The sequence below is a fragment of the Nycticebus coucang genome, chromosome 5 (assembly GCF_027406575.1).
Source record: "Nycticebus coucang isolate mNycCou1 chromosome 5, mNycCou1.pri, whole genome shotgun sequence".
Classification (NCBI taxonomy): Eukaryota; Metazoa; Chordata; class Mammalia; order Primates; family Lorisidae; genus Nycticebus; species Nycticebus coucang.
In genome coordinates this window covers 75862634-75885061 of record NC_069784.1, presented here as the reverse complement: position 1 = coordinate 75885061, position 22428 = coordinate 75862634, and the positions used below count along the sequence as shown (strand labels likewise).

Sequence of the window (22428 nt, the reverse complement as noted above, 5' to 3'; positions counted from 1 at the left end):
AGGAATTTGGAGTAGTCTCAAATACAAGATTGATTTCTGCTGCTACTTCTGTATGTAAGTGCAAAAAGTATATCTGCTTTAAGGATGTATCTGAAGAAAATTTCATAGTACATAGAAACTTTTAGTTTATGAGACATGTTTGAGATTAGTTAGGTTTATTAAATCTCCTAAGGATACCTTTATGACTGATGTATTTGGTAAAATAAAAAAGTTAAAAAAGAAGTGTTTTTAAAACCATTTATAGGGCGGTAGGGCGCCGGTCCCCTATGCTGGAGGTGGTGGGTTCAAACCTAGCCCTGGCCAAAAAAAAAAAACATTTATAGTGTTATCTCTAAAATAATTAATTTTAATGTTAAAAATGGATAGTAATTATCAATCTAGAATTTCATAATAAGGGTAAAGAAAATTTTATTTTCTAATTTTATTATATTTTATTGTTTACTGGTGACTGTTATGTCATTCTTCTAGGTGGAATACACTATTTCTTGAGCAATCATAATGTCTGTCTTTGATGGGAATTAGGGTTTTTTTTTGTTTTTTTTTTGTGTGTGTGTGTGTGTAGTGATAGAGTCTTTACTTTCTTGCCCTCAAAAGAGTGCCATGGTGTCACACAGCTCACAGCAACCTCCAACTCTTGGGCTTAGGCAATTCTCTTGCCTCAGCCTCCAGAGTAGCTGGGACTACAGGGGCCCACCACAACACCTGGCTCATTTTTTGTTGCACTTTGGCTGGGACCGGATTTGAACCCACCATCCTTGGTATATTGGGCTGGCGCCGAACCCACTGAACCACAGGCGCCACCTGGGAATTAGGTATTTTACGGTATACATATGTGGTGCAGAAAAAGGTTGACTTCTAGTCCTCAGAGCTGCTATTAATGCCAGTTATGTCACTGAGTAGCTATGTTTCTAAGAATCTGTATAACCTTGAGCAAGCTGCTTTACCTTTTGGCTTTAGTTCTTTATCTAAAAAAATGAGGCTTAGTCATACCTCTTCAGGAGTGATGAAAAATAATAATTTTAAAAATGTAAAAAGAGGGATTTAGCTCTTTGTGAGTCATAACATTAAAAGAAATAGCACTGTAAAGTAACTGTTGTTAAAGTACTATACAGTGGGTATAACATGCTATGTTCTATCTTTATAGGTTAAGCAAAAAGGCATCACCTAGCAAAAGATAATTCAGATTTTTTAATTATTATAATTTCTGTGATCTATGCAGGAGAGGCACAAAATAGCTTTTTATGTTTCAAGTTTATGAGTCAGACCGACTTTTATATTTTTGAGTCAGTCCCCTTTCTGAGAATATAATAATCTAATTCAATCTTTTCTACATCACATCTTAATTCTTACAAGGGTAGAAGATTAGTAATCATTTTTGCCAAAAAGTTTAATATCCCAGTGTATCACATAGATAAAGTAATGAATTATCCTTGGGAAAATCGAAGTATTGAAAAATTATAAAATAACTAAAAGGAATTCTTATTAGCAGTGTTTATCTCTGCATAGTGGACTATAGGTACCTTATGTTCTTCTTATGTTAGTCTCTGCTTTTTAAATTTTTTAAAAAGTTCATGTTTTTTTTAATATAAGATATGTATTACCAAGGTTTCTTTATATACATTTTTTAATTTTTGATTTTTAATTGCTACATGTACATAATCATTGTGTATATTTATATTTTTCATGCAAAGGCTTAAAAGTATATTCATAAGAGGTTTATTTACCATTGAATAGGAAAATCTTATAATAGGCTATTCACGTCATTAATTTTACAGTGTATTATAGTCCCAGACAGCTTGGGTTTATTGTGATAAACTGGAAATACTTAACTTTGCTTTTTTCTTTTTTCCTTTTGTTTTTTGAGACAGAATCTCACTGTGTTGCCCACGGTAGAGTGCTGTGGCATCACAGTTCACAGCAACCTCCAAGTCTTGGGCATAAGCAATTCTCTTGCCTCAGCCTCCCAAGTAGCTGGGACTACAAGTGTTTGCTGCAACGCCCGGCTGTTTTTTGTTGCAGTTGCAGCTGCTGTTTTAGCTGGTCGAGGCCAGGTTTGAACCTACCGGCCTTGGTATATGGGGCCAGTGCCCTACCCACTGAGTCACAGGTGCCGCCCGGAAATACTTAACTTTTCTAAACCTCGGTTTCCTTGACTGTCATTGAGTTGTATCAAATGAATGAACAGTATGAAGGTTATATAGTAGTGCTTTGATTAGTATGTTACTTTGCTGGGGCTGCCTTACATGCCACAGGCTGGTTGGCTTAAACAACAGAAATATATTCTTTCACAGTTCTAGAGTCTAAAAGCCCAATGTCAGAGTGTCAACAGGTTTGTCTGGATAGGGCAGCTCACGCCTATAATCTCATTACTCTGGGAGGCTAAGGCAGGAGGATCACTTGAGTTCAGGAGTTTGAGCCAAAAGTGGTATGAGAGTGTTACAGAGAATATTATGAATGTTTTGAGTGGGAAACAGTTGGTTGTTAGATGAAAGAAAGGCTTAAATAGAATTTGTTGAAGAAAGAGTTTGAACCTGGGGAAATACAGAGAGACGATCTAGAAACATTGAATCGTTTGGTCAAAAATAAGGAAACCTTCTAAAAGTTTCTGGAAGAGAAAAAAAATAGGAAAACCTAAAGAGTTATATTCAGTAAATGGTGAATAAGGAAATAGAAGGAAAAAATATTAATTTGCAAAGGTCAGTTAATAGAGGGCCTTCAATGCTAGATGGAGGAATGTACCTTTGAAAGCTTTATTTTTAAACATGAAGGTATGCAGTAGGAAAGCGAATCTGGCAGAATTATGTAAGATGAATTGGAAGCAAGAGTGAGGAGAAAAAAATTTGAAGTTGTTCACATGATACAACATGGATGAACCTTGAGGACATTATGGTTAGTGAAATAAAACAGTCATTAAAATATAAGTATTCCACTTATGAGGTATTTGGAGTAGTCACATTAATAGAGATACAAAGTATAATGGTAGTTTCCAGCAGCCAGAGGGAGGGGGGATATGGGGAGTTTTTATTTAACAGGTGTGAGTTTCAGTTTTGCAAAATGGAAAGAATTCTGCATATGGATTGGGGGTAGGCTATACAAAAGAATGAATGTATTTAATATAATTGAATTGTGCACTTAAACATAGTTAAAGATGTTAAATTTTATGTATATCTTACTACAATTTAAAAAAATCTTATGAAATATAATAAAGCTGCAAACTGTAGTAAGTGCTGTCACTACAGGCTGCTGTGAGGAAAAAAGCTAATAAGTTTTAAATTGTTGAAGTAATCCAAGTGACCATTAATAAAGGTGAAGTTAAACTAATGTATTGGCAGCCAGCAAGGAGAACAAAACAGCCAGACTTGAGCAATAGAGTTAATAGAACTTATGAAAAGAAAGGATTTAAGAAGAGTGCAAAAACTGATAGTTGAGGTTCCGTGTCTGGGCAAAGAGGAGCTGAAGGTGGTACCAGAAAAAGAGGATAAGTATTCTGAAAAGAATTAAATTTAATCTTAGACATTTTAAATGTAAATATATCGGCAGAACATCATCTTAAGAATGTGAGGCCAGAAATAAACAAAATAACCAAAAAACAAGATGTGAGGCCAGCAGTAAAAGTTTGGAACTTGATAACACTTAAGAGTCACACAATGTCTTGTGCTTCATACAAAAAGAGGTGAACCAAGAGGGGAAAAACAGATCTTTGAGAGAGAATATAGTGTTATTAGGCACTACGGGGGTGGAGGTAGAAGCCACATTGCAAGGAATTAAGTGAATGGGTACTGAGAAAAGGAGAATCTAACTATATTACACATATGAAACAACCCTGGTAAAGAGAATGGGGAGAAAAGGTGTTGACCTAAGGAACTTTGGAAATAATAGTCTGTAAGACTCTAGGGAAGAGGAATTGCAAGAAAGCACTGCGCTACTCTAGTGATAAAGTTATTGCCCTTGGATATATGAGTTAACAGTTCTGATGATGCTATGATTGTATACTGGAACTGAACAGTTACATGACTAGATGGCAAATGTTGAGAGACATGTTTCTCATTGTTGGAGGGGGAATTTATAGATAAATGTGCGGGGACCAGAGTGGTCCATGTAGTGATGGAATAAAGTTGGAGATACGAGTATAAACTCAGTTTACCTTAATATAAATACAAATGTTACATCAGTGTATACATCTGCATACATTGATTGATGTGTATATTTCTTGACTCTGTCAGTTGAGAGGGTTTACAAGCAATGACTTCCCAGTAACAACAAGCTCACCTAGTACCCAGATCTTGGTTTCTAACACCATTCTCCAATACAAGGAACCAGGGCTTCTTAGAAATGGCTCATTTCAGGCCTGGGGCAGGAAATATACAAAATGGACCTGGAGCCAGAGGAGTCAACTATAAGAGCCCTCAATTGCCAAAGTTAGAAGAACCTGAACGAAATAAAAAAGAAAGTAGTATTGCATCATAACTGTAGTATAAAGTAAACATTCATGAGTCCATACTGGTGCAAATAAGTGAGAGAGAAGCAACTAATGTCCTACGCAGAATATTTTCAAATAATTTAGGTAGCTACTCTACCCTCAAGTAGGGGAGCATAAATCCTCCCTTCTAAGGTATGAGCTGTCGGTAGTAACTTCTTTCTAATGTGTACATTCTGGAAAGGGGGGCCTATAGTGGAGAAACCCAACAAACCCTACCTTAGCCAGGTGATCGAGGTCAGTAGCAACAGTGATAAATCACATTAATGGTGTGTGCCCTTGATTAGAGATGATGGTCTTTTGTCTCTGTGTCTTCCTTTAAAAAACTCATAGCTCTAGTCTAATCATGAAAAAAAGCCATCAAATTCCAATGGAGAGGCATTCTACAAAACATTTGACTAGGATCCCTGAAAACTGTCAATCTCAAAAACAAAGAAAATCTAGAAGGCTGTCACATCCAGAGTCTAAGGATACACAAGTACATATAAGGTATCCTGAGTGAGATCCTCAAATAGAAAAAGGACATAAGATAAAAACTAAGATCTGAATAAACTGGAGGATAGTTAATAGTAACAGATGTGCTGTACTGATACAAATTGTTAACATTAGGGGAAACTGGGCAAGGACATGTCTTAGTGTGTGAAGGTTGCTATGTGTATAATAAGAAAATACCATAGACTGGGTGGCTTTAACAACAGACATCTCATAGTTGTAGGTTAGGAAGTCTAAGATCAATATGGTCAATTCTTTGAGTCAGAGAAAGCTCTAATCTCTCTCTTCTTATAAGTAGACTAATCCCATCACAGTGGCTAACCCTCTTGATTTTATCTAAATCTAATGACTTGATTTTATCTAAATCTAATGACCGCCCACAGGCCCTTCTCCCAGATAAAAACACATTGGTGGTAGGACTTCAACACATGAATTTGGGGGGAATACAAGCATCAGTCCATAGTGGCTATGAGGGAATTCTGTGTACCCACCTGTCTTCTCAGTTTTTCTGTAAACTTAAAACTGTTCTAAAAAATATTGAGTCTACTTTAAAAAAAAAAAAAAGTCAGAGGAATATAATTAGGCAAAGTTTTTATTTTTTAAGGGAAATTTGAGGATATGGGACAGACTTAAAGGAAGAAAGGTTAAAGATGAAATAAAAATAGTAGGAACTAGTAATTGAATAATAGATAAAAGCAAGTACATAAGTGAGTGGGGGTGACAATAGAGAGGAGGGATGCATTATCCTCTAAGTTAGAAGAAAGGGATTAGAAGATAGAAAATCAAAATGCACAGCGGTTTTAGCAGGGAGTGAGAGACAAGTTAACAGAGTCAGGTAAATCTCATTTCAGTAGAGTTTGTTGGGTATCAAGGTCCAGGGGTTAGGGATATAGATTTGTTTTACGTATAGAGATGATTTTACCTATTTATAGTCCACCATTATATTAAGACCTTGTTTGTGCTTTTATACTTTGCATCTTATTTACATCAAAAGGATTTGTAAAACTCAGAAGCCTTAATAGATACACATTTTCAAAATCAGCTGAAGAAGAGGGGAAAGAAAAGATTAAGTATAAATTTTCTGATGTCAAGTTTAAATGGTTCTAGATTCCAGATTCTGCCAGATGTTACCCATCTAAGTTAGCTATAAGATACTCAATTATAAAACAAAAAATATTTTTCAAAATATATTATTAGAATAAATGGAATTCTTTTTCATCTCTGAGGTTATTTGGGGTTTTGTATAAATGGAAAGGATCACGAAACATCTTTGAGGACCTGTCTTAGTTACTTGATTGAGTTAATGTATCATAATGATGGGAAAACAGTTTTCTCAGGTAGTACTTAAATCTATACACATACCATTTTAAAGAGATGGGGATTGATGGTTAACATCATTTTTTCATTTTTTCATTTGTACTTTATATAGACTAATAATGTAGTAGATAATAGAGGGGTAATAACTGTGTATATGTGATATGAAAAAAGTTCTAGACCCTTGTATAAATGCTTTATTAAAGAGACGTATAAATGCTTTATCAAAATATATTTTGGATAAATAAGCAGTCATGAAAAGTTTAGAAAGTACAGGTTAGTAGAAAAATTCTTAAATCTCAAATAACCACTATTAACATATTTTTGGTGTGTTATCCTTTCAATATTATATATATATGTGTGTATGTATATATATATATATGGGGTTTTTTGTTTTGTTTTGTTTTATAAATATATTGTATTGTAAATACATATACAACCCCTGTGTTCCTTCTAAGCTAAATCACTGGAGAATAGAAAAAAAACATTCTAGACCTGGAAAGATTTTAAAGATAATAAAGGCCAATGATTTTGTTCCATTTTTTAAATTTATTTTTTATGGGGCTGGGCATGGTAGCTCATGCCTGTAATCCCACCACTCTGGGAGACTAAGGTGGGCAGATCACCTGAGCTAACAGGTTCCAGACCAGCCTGAGCTAGAGCAAGCCCCCATCTCTAAAAATAGCCGGGCATTATCGTGGTCGACTATAGACTCAGCTACTTGGGAGGCTGAGGCAAAGAGAATTGCTTGAGCCCAAGAGTCTGAAGTTGCTATGAGCTATGACGTCACGGCACTCTACTAGGGGGCGACAAAGTGAGACCGTGTCTCAAAAAAAACCCAAAAATTTATTTTTTAGGCAACAGAACCCTTTTTTAATATGTCAAATACAAAATTGAAGGGTAGCGTCTGTGGCTCAGTGGGTAGGGCGCTGGCCTCATATACCAAAGGGGGCAGGTTAGAACCCAGACCTGGCCAAACTGCAACAACAAAATAGCCAGGCGTCCTGGCAAGCGCCTATAGTCCCAGCTACTCGGGAGGCTGAGGCAAGACAATCACCTAAGCCCAAGAGTTCAAGGTTGCTATGAGCTGTGACACCATGGCACTCTATCGAGGGCGATAAAGTAAGACTCTGTCTCTAAAAAAATAAATAAATAAAAAATTGAAGCTGTCTAGTTGTACATTTGGTGATCTAGAGCTTCCTGCTACTCATTTTTTCCCTTCCCCTGAAAAATAAAAATCTGGATCCCTAAACATTGCCAAAAGCTTCTACTGTAAATGTTTAGCCCTACCTGCTAATATTCTATACTCTCTTAAAGGAATGTTGAGTGAATTGATTTTCCCGTTTTCTCAGTTTAAATTGTTTTTTGTTTTCTGCAGTAAAAACTAGATTTTCATATGCCTTTCCAAAGGAATTTCCTTATAGGATGAACCATGTAAGTATATTGTAAAAAATAAAACACTTGTCAAAGCTATGTATTAGAATAAACATAATAGTCTTCTAGATATGGGAAGTTTCAAGTATTACAAGAATATAGACTTTTTTTTTTTAATTACAGCGAAGTAGCTTTTACTACTTTTAAAAATACTTCATAGTAGTGATTATCAATCCTGGCTGCCCCAAAAATCACCTTGAGAACTTTTTAATATTACTAATGTTGCATCCCTTCCAGACCAACTAAATTAGAACTTAAGGTCCCTCAGCATTGGCGCTTTTTAAAAGCTCCCGTGTGATACTAATGTGCAGCTGAGACCGAGAACCACTTCAGTGGAATAGTTTTGTAAGATGAATTTCTGTTGACATTTTAATTGATATGTCTTTTTCTACCATGCAAGGGATTTGCTCATTCTACTAAAATTGTATTTGTTTAAATTAAGTACAAATAATTTGTATTTTTGTATTTGTTGAGTGGAAAGTAGGGGAAGTTTTTACAGGATTTTTTTTTTTTTTTTTTAGCTGTTCACCCTGGGTAGAGTGCCGCCGCATCATAGGTCACAGCAACCTCCAACTCCTGGGGTTAAGCGATTCTCTTGCCTCAGCCTCCCAAGTAGCTGGGACTACAGGCGCCAGCCACAATGCCCAGCTATTTTTTGGTTGTAGTTGTCATTGTTGTTTGGCAGGCCTGGGCTGGATTCGAACCCGCCAGCTCTGGTGTATGTGGCTGGCGCCCATAATACAGTGGTTATGGCACTAGTCACATACACTAAAGGTGGCGGGTTCGAGCCCAGCCTGGGCCAGCTAAACAACTGCAACAAAAAAATAGCCAGGCATGGCAGGCGCCTGTAGTCCCAGCTACTTGGGAGGCTGAGGCAAGAGAATCGCTTAAGCCCAAGAGTTTGAGGTTGCCGTGAGCTGTGAGCTGTGACACTATGGCACTCTACCGAGGGCAACATAATGAGACTGTCTCCAAAAAAAAAAAAAAGGTGAAAAGAATGCTTATAAGAGGCTGGCTTTTCCTTATAAGGATTGAAATACTCTATAATCATAATTGCATGCAATAGTAAAAAGTAATTTTTATTGCATTTGTTCATTTTAATATAAGCTACTTTCTTAATTAAAAAATTTTAGTGGGTGGCACCTGTGGCTCAGTGAGTAGGGCGCTGGCCCCATATACCCAGGGTGGTGGGTTCAAACCCGGCCCCGGCCAAACTGCAACAAAAAATAGCCGGGCCTTGTGGCGGGCACCTGTAGTCTCAGCTACTTGGAAGGCTGAGGCAAGAAAATCACCTAAGCCCAAGAGCTGGAGGTTGCTGTGAGCTGTGATGCAATGGCACTCTACACAGGGCAACAGCTTAAAAAAAAAAAAATCCTGTAAGCACTCTACCAAGGGTGACAAAGTGAGACTCTGTCTCTAAAAAAAAAAGTAATTTTTTTAGTAAAAATTTTTGACAAATTATTATAATGTCTATAAGTTAGATTAAGTGGACTCATCTAATTTGGTTTCATGTTGACATTTGATAATCTTTTTCTTAAAACAGATATTAGAATGTGAATTCTATCTTTTAGAACTAATGGTAAGTATATTTCCTGTGATTAATAGAACGAAACATTTTCATATTTAATGGTTAGAAATTATTTAAAGAAATGATTTGTAGGGAGGTACATTTTAAAACCATCCACATGCACTTGGTGGTGAAATCATAGTTAACTTCTCTGTAGCTCATAAAATAATTTGTATATCCTACGTAGGATGGGAAAATTTTTCTGTTCTATAGTAAGTAACTACAATAAAAGGATTACAAGCAAACAGGTCAGGTCATTAAACCACTGTAAATTATGTGCACAGTATTCGTGTATGTGTGCAGTGTTATTTAAAGTTAGATTATGTCTTTGGCAGAATTCTGCTCCTCCAGTTGGGAATTACGGATTTATAGGCTAATAAGAGGTTTCAGTGTGTTGCAGATGTGACACTTTGAGTCTCTAAGGGAATGAATGGATGCTGACTGACTGCCAACCGATTTACCAAGGTATATTCCAGAGAGAGCACTGCCTTCACTATTACAGTAGAGCTTAGGGCTGTCATACTGCTTGCTCAAGAGAATAAAAGGGAAGCAAGCATGAGTTAGAGAACTTCACTTTGAAAGACACAATTACAGATCAGTTGGGTGATGATATCGTTTTTGTGTTGTAATAAATCTGTTTTTATACATACACATTTTTTAAACTGTTTCTAGGATTGTTGCTTGATAGTGTATCATCCTTATAGACCTTTGCTCCAGTATGTGCAGGACATGGGCCAAGAAGACATGTTGCTTCCCCTTGCATGGTAATTAGAACAGAAGTTATTAATAGTGTAACATGTTATTAGATAGGAAGGTTGACAAGTAAATATGAAGTTCAGTATTTTTAAAGTCATTAAACTAGTGCCCCAAGATATTTTATGTTGAGCAAAAATATCCATTTGTTGAATTCTAGTAACAATAGTGGTATAAATTCTAAAGTGAGAAGCACCTTAAATTATCTTATAAATATATTTGTTAAAATTTGATTTTATAGGAAAGACAATATAAAAATGGATACTGTTATTTTTACAATAATCAGAATACTTTTTGGTGGTATTCAACATATATACATTTTTTGTATAAATTCTGGTTTTTTATCTGATATTTGAAAAATAAGGCAAATGTGTTTTATATTATAGTTATGAGATTTTGACACTTAAAATGTATTTAGCTGTAGTTTTATTCATTGATATGTGGTTATTTGTTGTCATATTCTGTGGCTATCCCTTTGCCTTGATGCTTTCACCTTTTTAGCTGTGCTTCAGTAATAGAAAAGGGAAATGAGTATATACAAAGATGGGAAATCTGGCCCTCCCTGGGAGGAAATGTACACGTGAGGTTGTTCTGCTTTCAGTAATAATATGATTTACATTTCTGTAGGAGGATAGTGAATGATACCTACAGAACGGATCTTTGCCTACTGTATCCTCCTTTCATGATAGCTTTAGGTATGTAAGCGTGGTATTACCTCTGTTAATTAAATTGTTATAAATATATTTAGATCATTATAAAATAAATTTCAACCTATTGTACTTTATGTTTTTATGTTCCATGAAGTAATAGACTAATACTTGCATGTGAACTTTCAATATTATGAACTGCAACTGTCACAAATCAGGATTAGTGTCCCCCAACCCCCTTTTATGGTAAGTTTTTTTTAATCATTTAAAAGCATTTTAATCAGTGTCTGAATAGAACATTTTTGTTTGTTTAGGGGGAAAGTTCAGAATTAAGCTTGCCAATATTAGTTGGAATTTACGTAAAATAATTGGATCCATCTTTCATATCTTTTTTTTTTATTTGAGAAACAATCTCACTTTGTCACCCTTGATAGAGTGCCATGAGTGCCTCCTAGCTCACAGCAACCTCAAACTCTTGGGCTCAAGTGATCCTCTTGCCTTAGCCTCCCCAGTAATTAGGACCACAGGCATCCACCACAATGCCTGGCCCGTCTCAAATTCCTAAGTGCAATTAAGTTCTTAGGTTGAGTAAAGGAACCTGTATGGTCCGTAAGGCTTTGCTGGAGGGAGAAGTTAGGCACCATTCTACTGTCTGTTGAAGGCACTCCTGTAATGAGTTAGAACACATTATAGTCTTTGAAATCTGATAGTCCTAGATTTAAACTTTACTTTCTTTACAGTTGTGGGAAAATTGTCCAACCTTTCTGGGTTTGTTTCCCTAATCATGAAATGGGAAGATGTTAATAATTCCATACTGAGTCAGAATTAAATGAGGGGACCAGGCATGACTCTGGGAAGCTGAGGTGGGAGGTCGCTTGAGCCTAGGAGTTCAAGACCAGCCTGAGCAAGAGTGAGATCCTGTCTTTACTAAAAATAGAAAAACTTAGCCAGGTATGGTGGCACTCACCTGTAATCTCAGCTACTTGGAAGGCTGAGGCAGCAGGATCACTGGAGCCTAGGAGTTTGAAGTTGCAGTGAACTAGACTGACACCACTGCCTTCCACCCTGAGGCAATAGAGTAAGACTCTGGTGAAAGAAGAAAAAAAAATGAATTAAATGAGATAGTGTGTAGAGCAGGCGTCCTCAAACGTTTTCAACAGGGGGCCAATTCACTGTTCTTCAGACCGTTGGAGGGCCGGACTAGGCCTGGCCAAACTGCAACAAAAAAATAGCCGGGCGCTGTGGCGGGCGCCTGTAGTCCCAGCTGCTCAGGAGGCTGAGACAAGAGAATCGCGTAAGCCCAAGAGTTAGAGGTTGCTGTGAGCCGTGTGACGCCACGGCACTCTACCCGAGGGCGGTACAGTGAGACTCTGTCTCTACAAAAAAAAAAAACTATGAACAAATTCCTATGCACACTGCACATATCTTATTTTGAAGTAAAAAACAAAATGGGAACAAATACAATTCACACCGCTTCATGTGGCCCACAGGCTGCAGTTTGAGGACGCCTGGTGTAGAGCAATAAATAATGCCTGCTATTAACTAGGTACTTGTTAGTTTCTGTTCCTTTTCCTTCTGTTGATTTCCGTTAACTCCATCCTTTTGGTTTTGGCTCATGCTTTCCCCAGTTCAGACTTATTTCCTTGGTTTCTCTTTGTGCAGTTATTCCTTAAATGTTGGTGTTTCTTGGCCTTCTCACATCAGAGGTGACAAATAGGTTATTTTATATTTATACTTCTGTAGTGCCAGTGGCTCTCTGAAAGCAATGAATTTGGAAGAATTTTGAAGTGGCATCTGGCGTCAGTGGGTGAGAATGCATAGGTATCTGCATAGGCAGAAAGGAGGGGCTGACAGGACAGGTACCCCGTTTTCGCCATCCCTGCTGCCTTTCTTCTTGGATGTTTTCACTGAGGCCAGTGGCTTCTACTATCTGTTACATGTCAACATTTAATTTCTTTCTCTACCCAAGATCTTGCTCCTCAGCAGATCTTTATATCCTTTTCCCTTTTGCACAGCCCCTCAGACTCATCACTGACCGCATCACTTTCCCTCAAACTATGTCCATCATTTTAATGTCTTTTTTAGCTTGATGACTAGCGCTAGTTAATTATCTTAGTTGTGAACTCGGCAGTTAGACTTTCCATCTCCCTCAGACCCACCTCTGGTCAGTCACCAGTACGTATTTTGCCTTTCTCTTGATAGTCTGTCCCTTTAGTAATCTCATAGCCGTCTTCTCACCTCTGTCCCGGGTTACCACAGCAGTCTTCTAACTGACCAGTTCACCTTCTACATTCTGTGTTCAGACAGCCTGCCTCCCCCACACTCCTGAGCAAGGCTAGTGGTTCTCACCTGGGGATAGTTTTGCCCCCCGGGGGACATTTGGCAGTGTCAGGTTTGGTTGTCATAACTAGAGGGAAATGCTACTGGCATCTAGTAGGTAGAAGCCAGGGAACCTGCTAAGCAGCCCATGCTGCACAAAATAGTCTCAGAATTGTCCAGTACAAAATGTCGATAGTGTCAAGGTTGAAAAATCCTGATTTAAAACAAGCTTTTTAAAATGTAGAATTTGTCTCCAAATTAAACCTTTCAGTGATCTTCCTAATTGCTGGATAAAATCTATGGCCTCTTTTTACCAGTTTATATACGTGCCATTCGGTCCTCCCATTCTCTCCTTCTTTAAAGATGTGGCTCTGGCTTGGCGCCTGTGGCTCAAGTGGCTAAGGCGCCAGCCACATACACCTGAGCTGGTGGGTTCAAATCCAGCCCAGGCCCGCCAAACAACGACAACTGTAACCAAAAAAATAGCCAGGCGTTGTGGCAGGCGCCTGTAATCCCAACTACTTGGGAGGCGGAGGCAGGAGAATAGCTTGAGCCCAGGAGTTGAAGGTTGCTGTGAGCTGTGATGCCACAGCATTCTACCCAGGGGGACAGCTTGAGGCTCTGTCTCAAAAAAAAAAAAAAAAAGACATGGCTCAGATACCCCCTTTTCAGTGATCCTTCTCAGCACTCTCCCAGCAGTACCTCAGCCTGGGTTGCCTCCTCCACTCTAATCTATATATATCCCTGTCATGGCATTTTCCACTGTATTTAAATCATCTGTTCTTATTTCAGTCCTTGTAGCCTCTTACTTCCTTCTAGACCTAAGCCCTCCGCTGTAGTTTTGTTTGACTTGGGGCATTCAGTATGTCAATTCACAATTGAGTTGCTGTTTTCCTAGAATGTCTTCCTTAGCAAAGTTGTATAGGTAATCAAACCAAGAAATTTAACTATTAATAAGCTGAGGTGGGATCAGGGTAGCCAGGCTGCTCAGTTGAAATTGTTATAGGCAAAATTGCAATGTGGATTCTTGTCTTTGAGCACTTTTACTATCTTTGTTACTTTATTTTGATTACAATGTATATATTAATAATTGTATTATATATATAATATATATTACTTTCTTTTTTAATCTCTTTTATTACAACACTAAATTCGTATAGATGTGCCCAGTCTTCACATAACTTGATCATATGCAAATAACTTTAAAAAGAAAGGAGAGGCAGCGCTCTTTTAATTGAAATATCTGAACATAGTCAACGTTGTTAAAACGTGACGTATTGACTGACTTTCTTGTTTGTTTTGTCACATTGACTTCTGGGTACAATTTGTTAACTTTGTACCCGTGTTCAGGGATGACATCCCCTCATTAGACTTTTTCCCCTGTGACATACCTTGACTTTCAAGACAACTGCCCTATGACTAGCACATGGTGAGAAGCAGTCAAGACCAATTAATGTCGTCTAATAATTTTCCCTAATCTATATCAGATTAAGTTGATGAGATGGTGAATGATAGCTATTCAGTGTATCTGTATAATTTTTTATTTTCTTTTTTTGATTCTTGGTTTTGCAAGCTTTATAATTTTTTAAAGGAATGTTGGAAAATGCACATGAAATTTGTAAGTGGACATTTTATCTTTAGTTCATGTATTCTGTGTTTACAGGTTAAACATGGGCCATTGTCTCTTGTTTTCTTTCCAGCTTGTCTACATGTAGCCTGTGTTGTACAGCAGAAAGATGCCAGACAGTGGTTTGCTGAGCTTTCTGTGGATATGGAAAAGGTATTCTTTAACACTTAAGAATTAGTTTCTTGGCTCGGCGCCCGTAGCTCAGCAGTTAGGGCACTAGCCATATACACCAAGGCTGGCAGGTTCGTACCCGGCCTGGGCCTGCCAAATAGTAACAACTACAACAAAAAAATAGCTGGCTCAGTGGCCATAGCTCGGTGGTTAGGGCACTGGCTACCTGCACCAGGGCTGGTGGGTTCGAACCCGGACCTGGCCTGCTAAACAACAGGGACAATTGCAACAAAAAAATAGCCAGGCGTTGTGGTGAGTGCCTGTAGTCTTAACTACTTGGGAGGTTGAGGTAAGAGAGTCGCTTGAGCCCAAGAGTTTGAGGTTGCTGTGAACCGTGATGCCACAGCACCCTAGCAAGGGTGACATAACAAGATTCTGTCTCAAAAAAAAAGAAGAATTAGTGTCTTGGTGGGGCGAGGTAGCTCACATGTGTAATCCTAGTGCTGAGGCTGAGGTGGGTGGATTATTTGAGCTCAGGAGTTTGAGACCAGCCTGAACAAGAATGAGACCTGGTCTCTACTAAAAATTGAAAAATTAGCTGGGCGTTGTGGCAGGTGCCTGTAGTCCCAGCTACTCTGGAGGCTGAGGCAAGAGGATCACTTGTACCCAAGAGTTTGAGGTTGCTGTGAGCTATGGTACCATGGCACTCTACCCAGGGCAGCAGAGTGAGACTCACTCTCTCAAAAAAAAAAAAAAAAAAAAAAAATTATTGGGTTGGGCACTGTGGCTTACACCTGTAATCCCAGTACTTGGGAGGCCGAAGCAGGTGGATTGCCTGAGCCAGAATGAGACATCATCTCTAAAACTAGCTGGGCGTTGTGGTAGGCACCTGTCGTCCCAGCTACGTGGGAGGCTAGGCAAGATTGCTTAAGCCCAAGAGTTGGAGGTTGCTGTGAGCTGTGATGCCCCTGAACTCTACTGAGGGTAATAAAGTCTCAAAAAAAAAAAAAAGAGAGAGATTTAGCATGGTATTTACTTATGGGTCTAAAATGTGATATTCATCAGACTAAGAAAACTATTGGGTTGTGGAGAAAAGGGAACACACTTCTACACTGCTGCTGTGAATGCAAACTAATACATTCATTTTAGAAAGATGTTTGGAGAATACTTAGGGATCTAAAAATAGACCTGCCATTCGTTCCTACAATTCCTCTACGAGGTATATATCCAGAAGACCAAAAATCACTTTATAACAAAGATATTTGCACCAGAATGTTTATTGCAGCTAAGTCATGGAAGAAGCCCAAGTGCTCATCAGCCCATGAATGGATCAATAAATTGTATATGTACACCATGGAATATTAATGCAGCCTTAAAAAAAGATGGAGACTTTACCTCTTTCATGTTTACATGGATGGAGCTGGAACATATTCTTCTTAGCAAAGTATCTCAAGAATGGAAGAAAAAGTATCCAATGTACTCAGCCCTACTATGAAACCAATTTATAGCTTTCATATGAAAGCTATAACCCAATTATAGCCCAAGAATATGGGGGGGAGGGGATAGATGGAGGGAGGGTAAAAGGTGGGACCACACCTTTGGTGAGTCTTACAAGGGTACATGTTAAATTTACTAAGTATAGAATATAAATATCTTAATAACTAAGAAAATGCTGTGAAGGCTGTTAACCAGTTTGACGAAAGTATTTCAAATTGTATATAAAACTAGCACATTGTACCCCATGATTGCATTAATGTATATAGCTATGATTTAATTAAAAAAAAAAAAAGAAAGTAAACTGTTGGTTAAAAAAATATTAAACACATGTTCAGTGGGAAGAGTTGATGTTGATTATTTAAGTTATATCTCTCTTTTCTATGTAGGGTTAAACAGAAAGGTAAAATTTTATTTTGACTGTTACAAAGTAGCCTGTAATTGCCAGGATTGTTTTTGCCATGTTTTCTACCTTTTCTCCTCAAACGTTGAATGCATTAAAATTAATCTAAGATCAGGTCTACTCAGGTAGGGAAGAAAGGGCTAATTGGGAAACTGGTTATGATAAATTTGTAGCTGCCAGTTTTTGAGCACCTTAACATACATGTAATTAGTGGAGAATGAAAACATCCTGTGTGTGCAGCCTCCCACAAAAGTATTTGAAACAGTTGTGACTGAGGAGTGTGCTCTGTAGCAGCTCATTCCTCCATGAAATAAAACTTTTATTCTTAGTATCTCACCTTTTCATTTTGGTTTAAGATTGATAGAAGGAAACCTGAACTCAGAGATGGATAAGAATGTACAGGACGTACCTGTTAAAAGATGAGTCTAGGAGGAAAAGCCTGCCTAAATAGGAGTGTGGTGAAGAATAACTGCCTTCATAATTTATCAGAATTGTCTAACCTGACACACACAAAAAATTGTCTAACCTAACCTGTATATTTAAGGACAGAGACTTATCTTTTTTCTTTTTTACTGTTTTCTGAGGGATGTCTAGCAAGTGATGTATTTATTTACATATATATATATAATATTGGTTGCTTGTTTTTGCCACTGAGAACTTTTCAAATATTTTCTTCTAGATTTTGGAAATAATCAGGGTTATTTTAAAACTATATGAGCAGTGGAAGAATTTTGATGAGAGAAAAGAGATGGCAACTATTCTTAGTAAGATGCCGAAACCAAAACCACCTCCAAACAGGTACTTGTAGACTTTAATTACTGATTTCATTTAATTATATACCATATTTATTTATCATATTTTTCTTAGATTATGTTTTGTATGTTTTTCCTAAAATTTCTTCTAAAACTTTATAATCCATGTTAATTTTATGTTTTAATTTGTGCCTTAATAGTTTGAGACTATCTCATTAAAAAAAATACATTAGGGGAGCCTATAGTCCCAGCTACTTGGGAGGCTGAGGCAAAAGAACCGCTTAAGCCCAAGAGTTTGAGGTTACTGTGAGCTGTGACCCCACAGCACTCTACCAAGGGTGACATAGTGAGACTCTGTCTCAAAATAAAAAATACATGAGGCTGGGTGTGGTGGCTCAGGTCTGTAAATCTAGCACTCTGGGAGGCTGAAGCAGGAGGATTGACTGAGCTTAGAAGTTCTAGAGCAGCCTGAGCAAGAGCCAGACTCTACTAAAACCAGAAAAAATTATCCGGACTTTGTGGTGGGCTCCTGTAGTCCCAGCTACTTGGGAGGCTGAGGCAAGAGGATTGCCTGAACCCAGGAGTTGCTGTGAGCTAGGCTGATGCCACAGCACCCTAGCCTTGGCAACAGAGTGAGACTCTGTTTAAAAAAAAAAAAAAAAAAACAACTACATTAATCTGATCTTCTATTTAGTAACTCTTCCTAATGTAATACAGATCTATTACAGGTATCCCTCAACATATGACCACATATGGACATAAATTTAAACAGAGCAGAATTAGGCACTTTATCTGAAATTCAGGGATAAGGAATTCTGTAGTAGTTTAATGTCAGTTTAACTCTGCCATCTTTTTCTTTTTTCCCCCTCTACTGGTTATTTTCCTGTTTTATAAATTTCAGTAGCAGTTTTTAAAATATAGACGAATGATCTGATATTATAAAGAATTACGGCACACAGTAACATTTTGCTAAATGAGTCACCTGTGCTAAGAGGTTTCTTTTGTTGTTGATTTTTTTTTAATTGGATGTGTTCAATTATTTAATAGTGCATATTCTAAGCCCTAACTGTATATCAGATCATTCAGGATAAGGAAAAAAGGTCAGAAGGAAAATAAAGAAATGTTATACCTCTTCATCACCATTCTAGAACTATAATTAAGCTATATAACAAGATAAATTTGTAGGTTGCTACTGATAATGTTACAATTTGGACGAAGTTAACTTGACTTATACAAGGAGCTGTTTCAGACAGTCATTCAAACAGCTGCCTTTGGATGCATTTTTTGCAGAAATTCCCTGAGTGATTCTCCACCAGTTGCAGGGCCTGAAGCTACAAGATGATGGTGGACAAGATAAGGCAATAATCCCATTGCCACAGTCACTGGTATTTTCAGTTTTAGTTTTTTTTTTAATTTTAAGTATTCAGCATTTTATAGGAATTTACCATATTTCTTTCTGACATAAAAGTATTTGCTACATTTACATATGACTTTATTATACTTTTGGACCGTAGGTTTTTGGGGGGAAGAACACTTCTTGCTTTTCTTAAGTAGTAGGAATAGTATTTTAATATGTAACATTTTATGGAAATTTGTTTAGAAGAAGCTGTAATCTCTATGTTGAGTGATACCTGTAATAACAATGAAATCCCATACCCTAATTTAAATTTTTAGAGTGTGTTTGGACACTGACTTTCAGAATGCTTGTTACACGTGTGAGGGTACAAAGTTACATAAGAATAAAAACATAAAACCAAATGTTACTTTTCTGAATTTTAATTTCTCCACATTTGTGTCTTTTAATTAGGAATGTCATTGTAGAGTTGTGCTACAGAGTAATGAAATTTAAGTAATTTCATTTAAGTAATGAAATTTAAAATAATAGGCTTATGAGGGTGTTAAAAATGAATTTTGTAATTGGTAAAAAATCTCTTTCTTCCCCATTTGAACAGTGAAGGAGAGCAGGGTCCAAATGGAAGTCAGAACTCTAGCTACAGCCAATCTTAAAACATTCCGAAGAATTCCGTAGTGGACTACTTGGAAATAAACCATTGGACAGATTTCAGTAATGTCTTCAATGGAACACAAATGAAAATGAATAGCTTGTTTCTGTCAAGCATATTGGGAAGTGATTTTATTTTTGCAAAATAAGTTTGATTTGATTCTAATACATAACTGATTAAAAATCTCTTGACTATAGAAGTTTGGAAAGGTTCTAAGGGGACCTACAGATAGACATTCATAGACATTTCAAAATTAATAGCTTTTGATTAGCATAATAGTACTTAGTTTGGATAATAGAAATTGTAGCTTTTTATTAAGCCAGGAAACATGGAACATAATTTGTTTAAAATGTTCTTTGGTCATGGAAGGACCAAAAAAGGACATAAAAAGTCAGTATATGAGGGTTTTCTCCCCCTCAATAGGTTTAACTTTAAAATATTTAAGGAATCAAGTCTTACAAAATCCTGAAAGATTTTGGTAATGATGTTGATAATTTCAGGGAAATTAATCAAGTACCTATTGATTTTAAAGTATATATTATTCAGTAGTTTTGGTATCTTGCCATGGAAGATACTGGCCCCAGCCTAGCAGAAAAGTGCAATATGTATAGCATACTTTTACATTTTAAAAGTAATACTCCATAACCATTTTGACATGCTGGGCAAACTTAAAAAGGAAAAAACTACATGAAGTTATCTGTAATTATTTCACAGTTAATCAGGCATTTTGAAAGATTAATTAACACTAAAGTTGAAATTTGGTAAAATTTTAATGTTAATTTTTACTGTGAAAAATTTTTAACAAGATATACACACCCTATTTTAATTTTATGTTTTAGTGTGGATTTAAAAATTTACTATAGGTATCCTGAGCCAGGAACTCAATCAGGTTTCAGGCCAGTTTGATACTGGCTGTTCTCAATTCTCATGTGAGCGTAGGACTTCATACTAATTGTTACTTCAGTGGGACTGTGCTGTCTGTGGAACTTAATAAATTAATCATTTTCTTCAGACTTGAAGGAGAGTGATAAAAAAAATTGGAGTCATAGGATATTTATGTACAATTTCAGGATTAAAATTTTTTTAATAAATCAGTTGTGGACAATGGGTTATTAAATGTTGACTTCCTAGTATAAAACTGCAAAAATAAAAGTAAGTTCTCCAGCTAATTGACTAGTGTCTTGAATTTATCTTTTTGGATTTGCCTTATTTTGTTTTCTGAGAATCCCTCTTCAGTTAAATGTTAAATTAAAGCGTTCTTTAGTTTGCCATGGGGGTAATTTCAAATGGTTTCCAAGCAGACTGAGTCCTGCTTCCTTATGGAGAGTATCAGATGAGCTAGAAAGGAAGACTGTATAAAGTCAGACTAATGACAAATCCATGCCTAGGCTTATGGCTGGATAAGAAATAAGAGAAAAGGCTCTCCTCAGGTCTGAAGGAATTAATGTTTGGCTTGACTTGGATGGGCAGAGTGATTGTATATCACAGTAATTAACTTAACCTATAATTTTATCTTTAAGCTGACCTATATTCCTTTTTAAGTAAAATTGATTTTATTTTTAAAACCAATACGTGTGCCTTAATCTCTTATTGTAGGAAATTTAAAACACATACAAGAATAGATAAAGTAATGAGCCTACATGTACCTATCCTGTAGCTTCACCAATTACCAATTCTTTTTTTTTTTTTTGAGACAAAGTCTCACTTGGTCTTCCTTGGTAGAGTGCCGTGGCATCACAGCTTATAGCAAACCTCAAACTCTTGGGTTTGAGCAATTCTCTTGCCTCAGCCTCCCAAGTAGCTGGGACTACAGGCACCCACCCACCACAATGCCCGACTATTTTTTTGTTGTAGTTGTCGTTGATTAGCAGGCCTGGGCCAGGTTCAAACCCGCTAGCGCCGGTGTATGTGGCCAGCACCCTAACCACTGAGCCCAATTATCAGTTCTTTGTGGCCAATTTCATTTCCTACCTACATCCCCCAACTTACATGTTACTTTGAAGCAAGTTGTAAATAGAGTATCATTTCATCCATAAATATTTCAGTATGTATACCTAAGAGATAATGATTCTTTAAAACAAAAACTTGTATCAAAGCATTATTGGGCTTGGCACCTGTGGCTCAAGTGGCTAAGGTGCCAGCCACATACACCCGAGCTGGCGGGTTCGAATCCAGCTGGGCCCACCAAACAACAATGAAGGCTGCAATCAAAATATAGCCGGGTGTTGTGGCGGGTGCCTGTAGTCCCAGCTACTTGGGAGGTAAGAGGCAGGAGAATCATTTGAGCCCAGGAGTTGGAGGATGCTATGAGCTGTGATGCCATGGCACCCTACCCAGGGCGACAGCTTGAGGCTCTGTCTCAAAAAAAAAAAAAAAAAGAAAAGCATTATTTTACCAAAAAAAGAATTAACTAAAGACAATTTCTTACTGACGGCACCTGTTGCTCTGTGGGTAGGATGCCGGCCCCATAGGGTGGTGGGTTTGAACCTGGCCCCAGCTAGCTAAAACAGCAATGACAACTGCAACAACAACAAAACAAAAGCCGGGTGTTGTGACGGGTTCCTATAGTCCCAGCTACTTGGGAGGCTGAGGCAAAAGAATTGCTTAAGCCTAAGAGTTGGAGGTTGCTGTGAGCTGTGACACTATGGCCCTCTACCAAGGGCAACAAAGTGAGACTCTGTCTCAAAAAAATTAAATTAAAAAAAATAATTTCTTACTACCAAATTTTCAGTGATCTCACAAATATAAAAAAAATCGTTAAATAATTCTAGCCAGTATCTAAATAGGGACCACACATTGCAATTCATTGATAAATCCTTTAGGTCTTTTAAAACAATGAATTTCATCTTCATCACATTTTTAAAATTTCCCCTTTTGGTTTACTTGTTTTACTAAGAGTTTCCCACCATTTGGATTTTGCTGGTTGTATCCTTGACATACCATTTAACATATTTTTTTTTTTTTTTTTTTTTGGAGAGACAGAGTCTCACTTTATGGCCCTCAGTAGAGTGCCATGGCATCACACCACTCACAGC

General features: G+C 37.3%; 1 protein-coding gene across 2 annotated transcripts in view; it reads left to right on the top strand.

Annotated features, from left to right (window-relative positions):
* Positions 1–20560, top strand: part of CCNC (cyclin C) — a 33412-nt gene extending 12852 nt beyond the window's left edge. Inside the window, exons 5-12 of one of the 2 annotated variants that reach the window (XM_053591094.1) lie at positions 3–54; positions 7662–7717; positions 9261–9296; positions 9957–10048; positions 10665–10732; positions 14704–14783; positions 17318–17436; positions 19343–20560. In XM_053591094.1, the coding sequence (XP_053447069.1) occupies positions 3–54; positions 7662–7717; positions 9261–9296; positions 9957–10048; positions 10665–10732; positions 14704–14783; positions 17318–17436; positions 19343–19397 (558 nt within the window). In that variant the 3' untranslated portion in view covers positions 19398–20560. Of the gene's footprint in view, positions 1–2; positions 55–7661; positions 7718–9260; positions 9297–9956; positions 10049–10664; positions 10733–14703; positions 14784–17317; positions 17437–18680; positions 19149–19342 lie in introns of those variants that run through there. The other variant, XM_053591095.1, reaches the window with a different exon arrangement.
* Positions 20561–22428: the final 1868 nt, after the last annotated feature.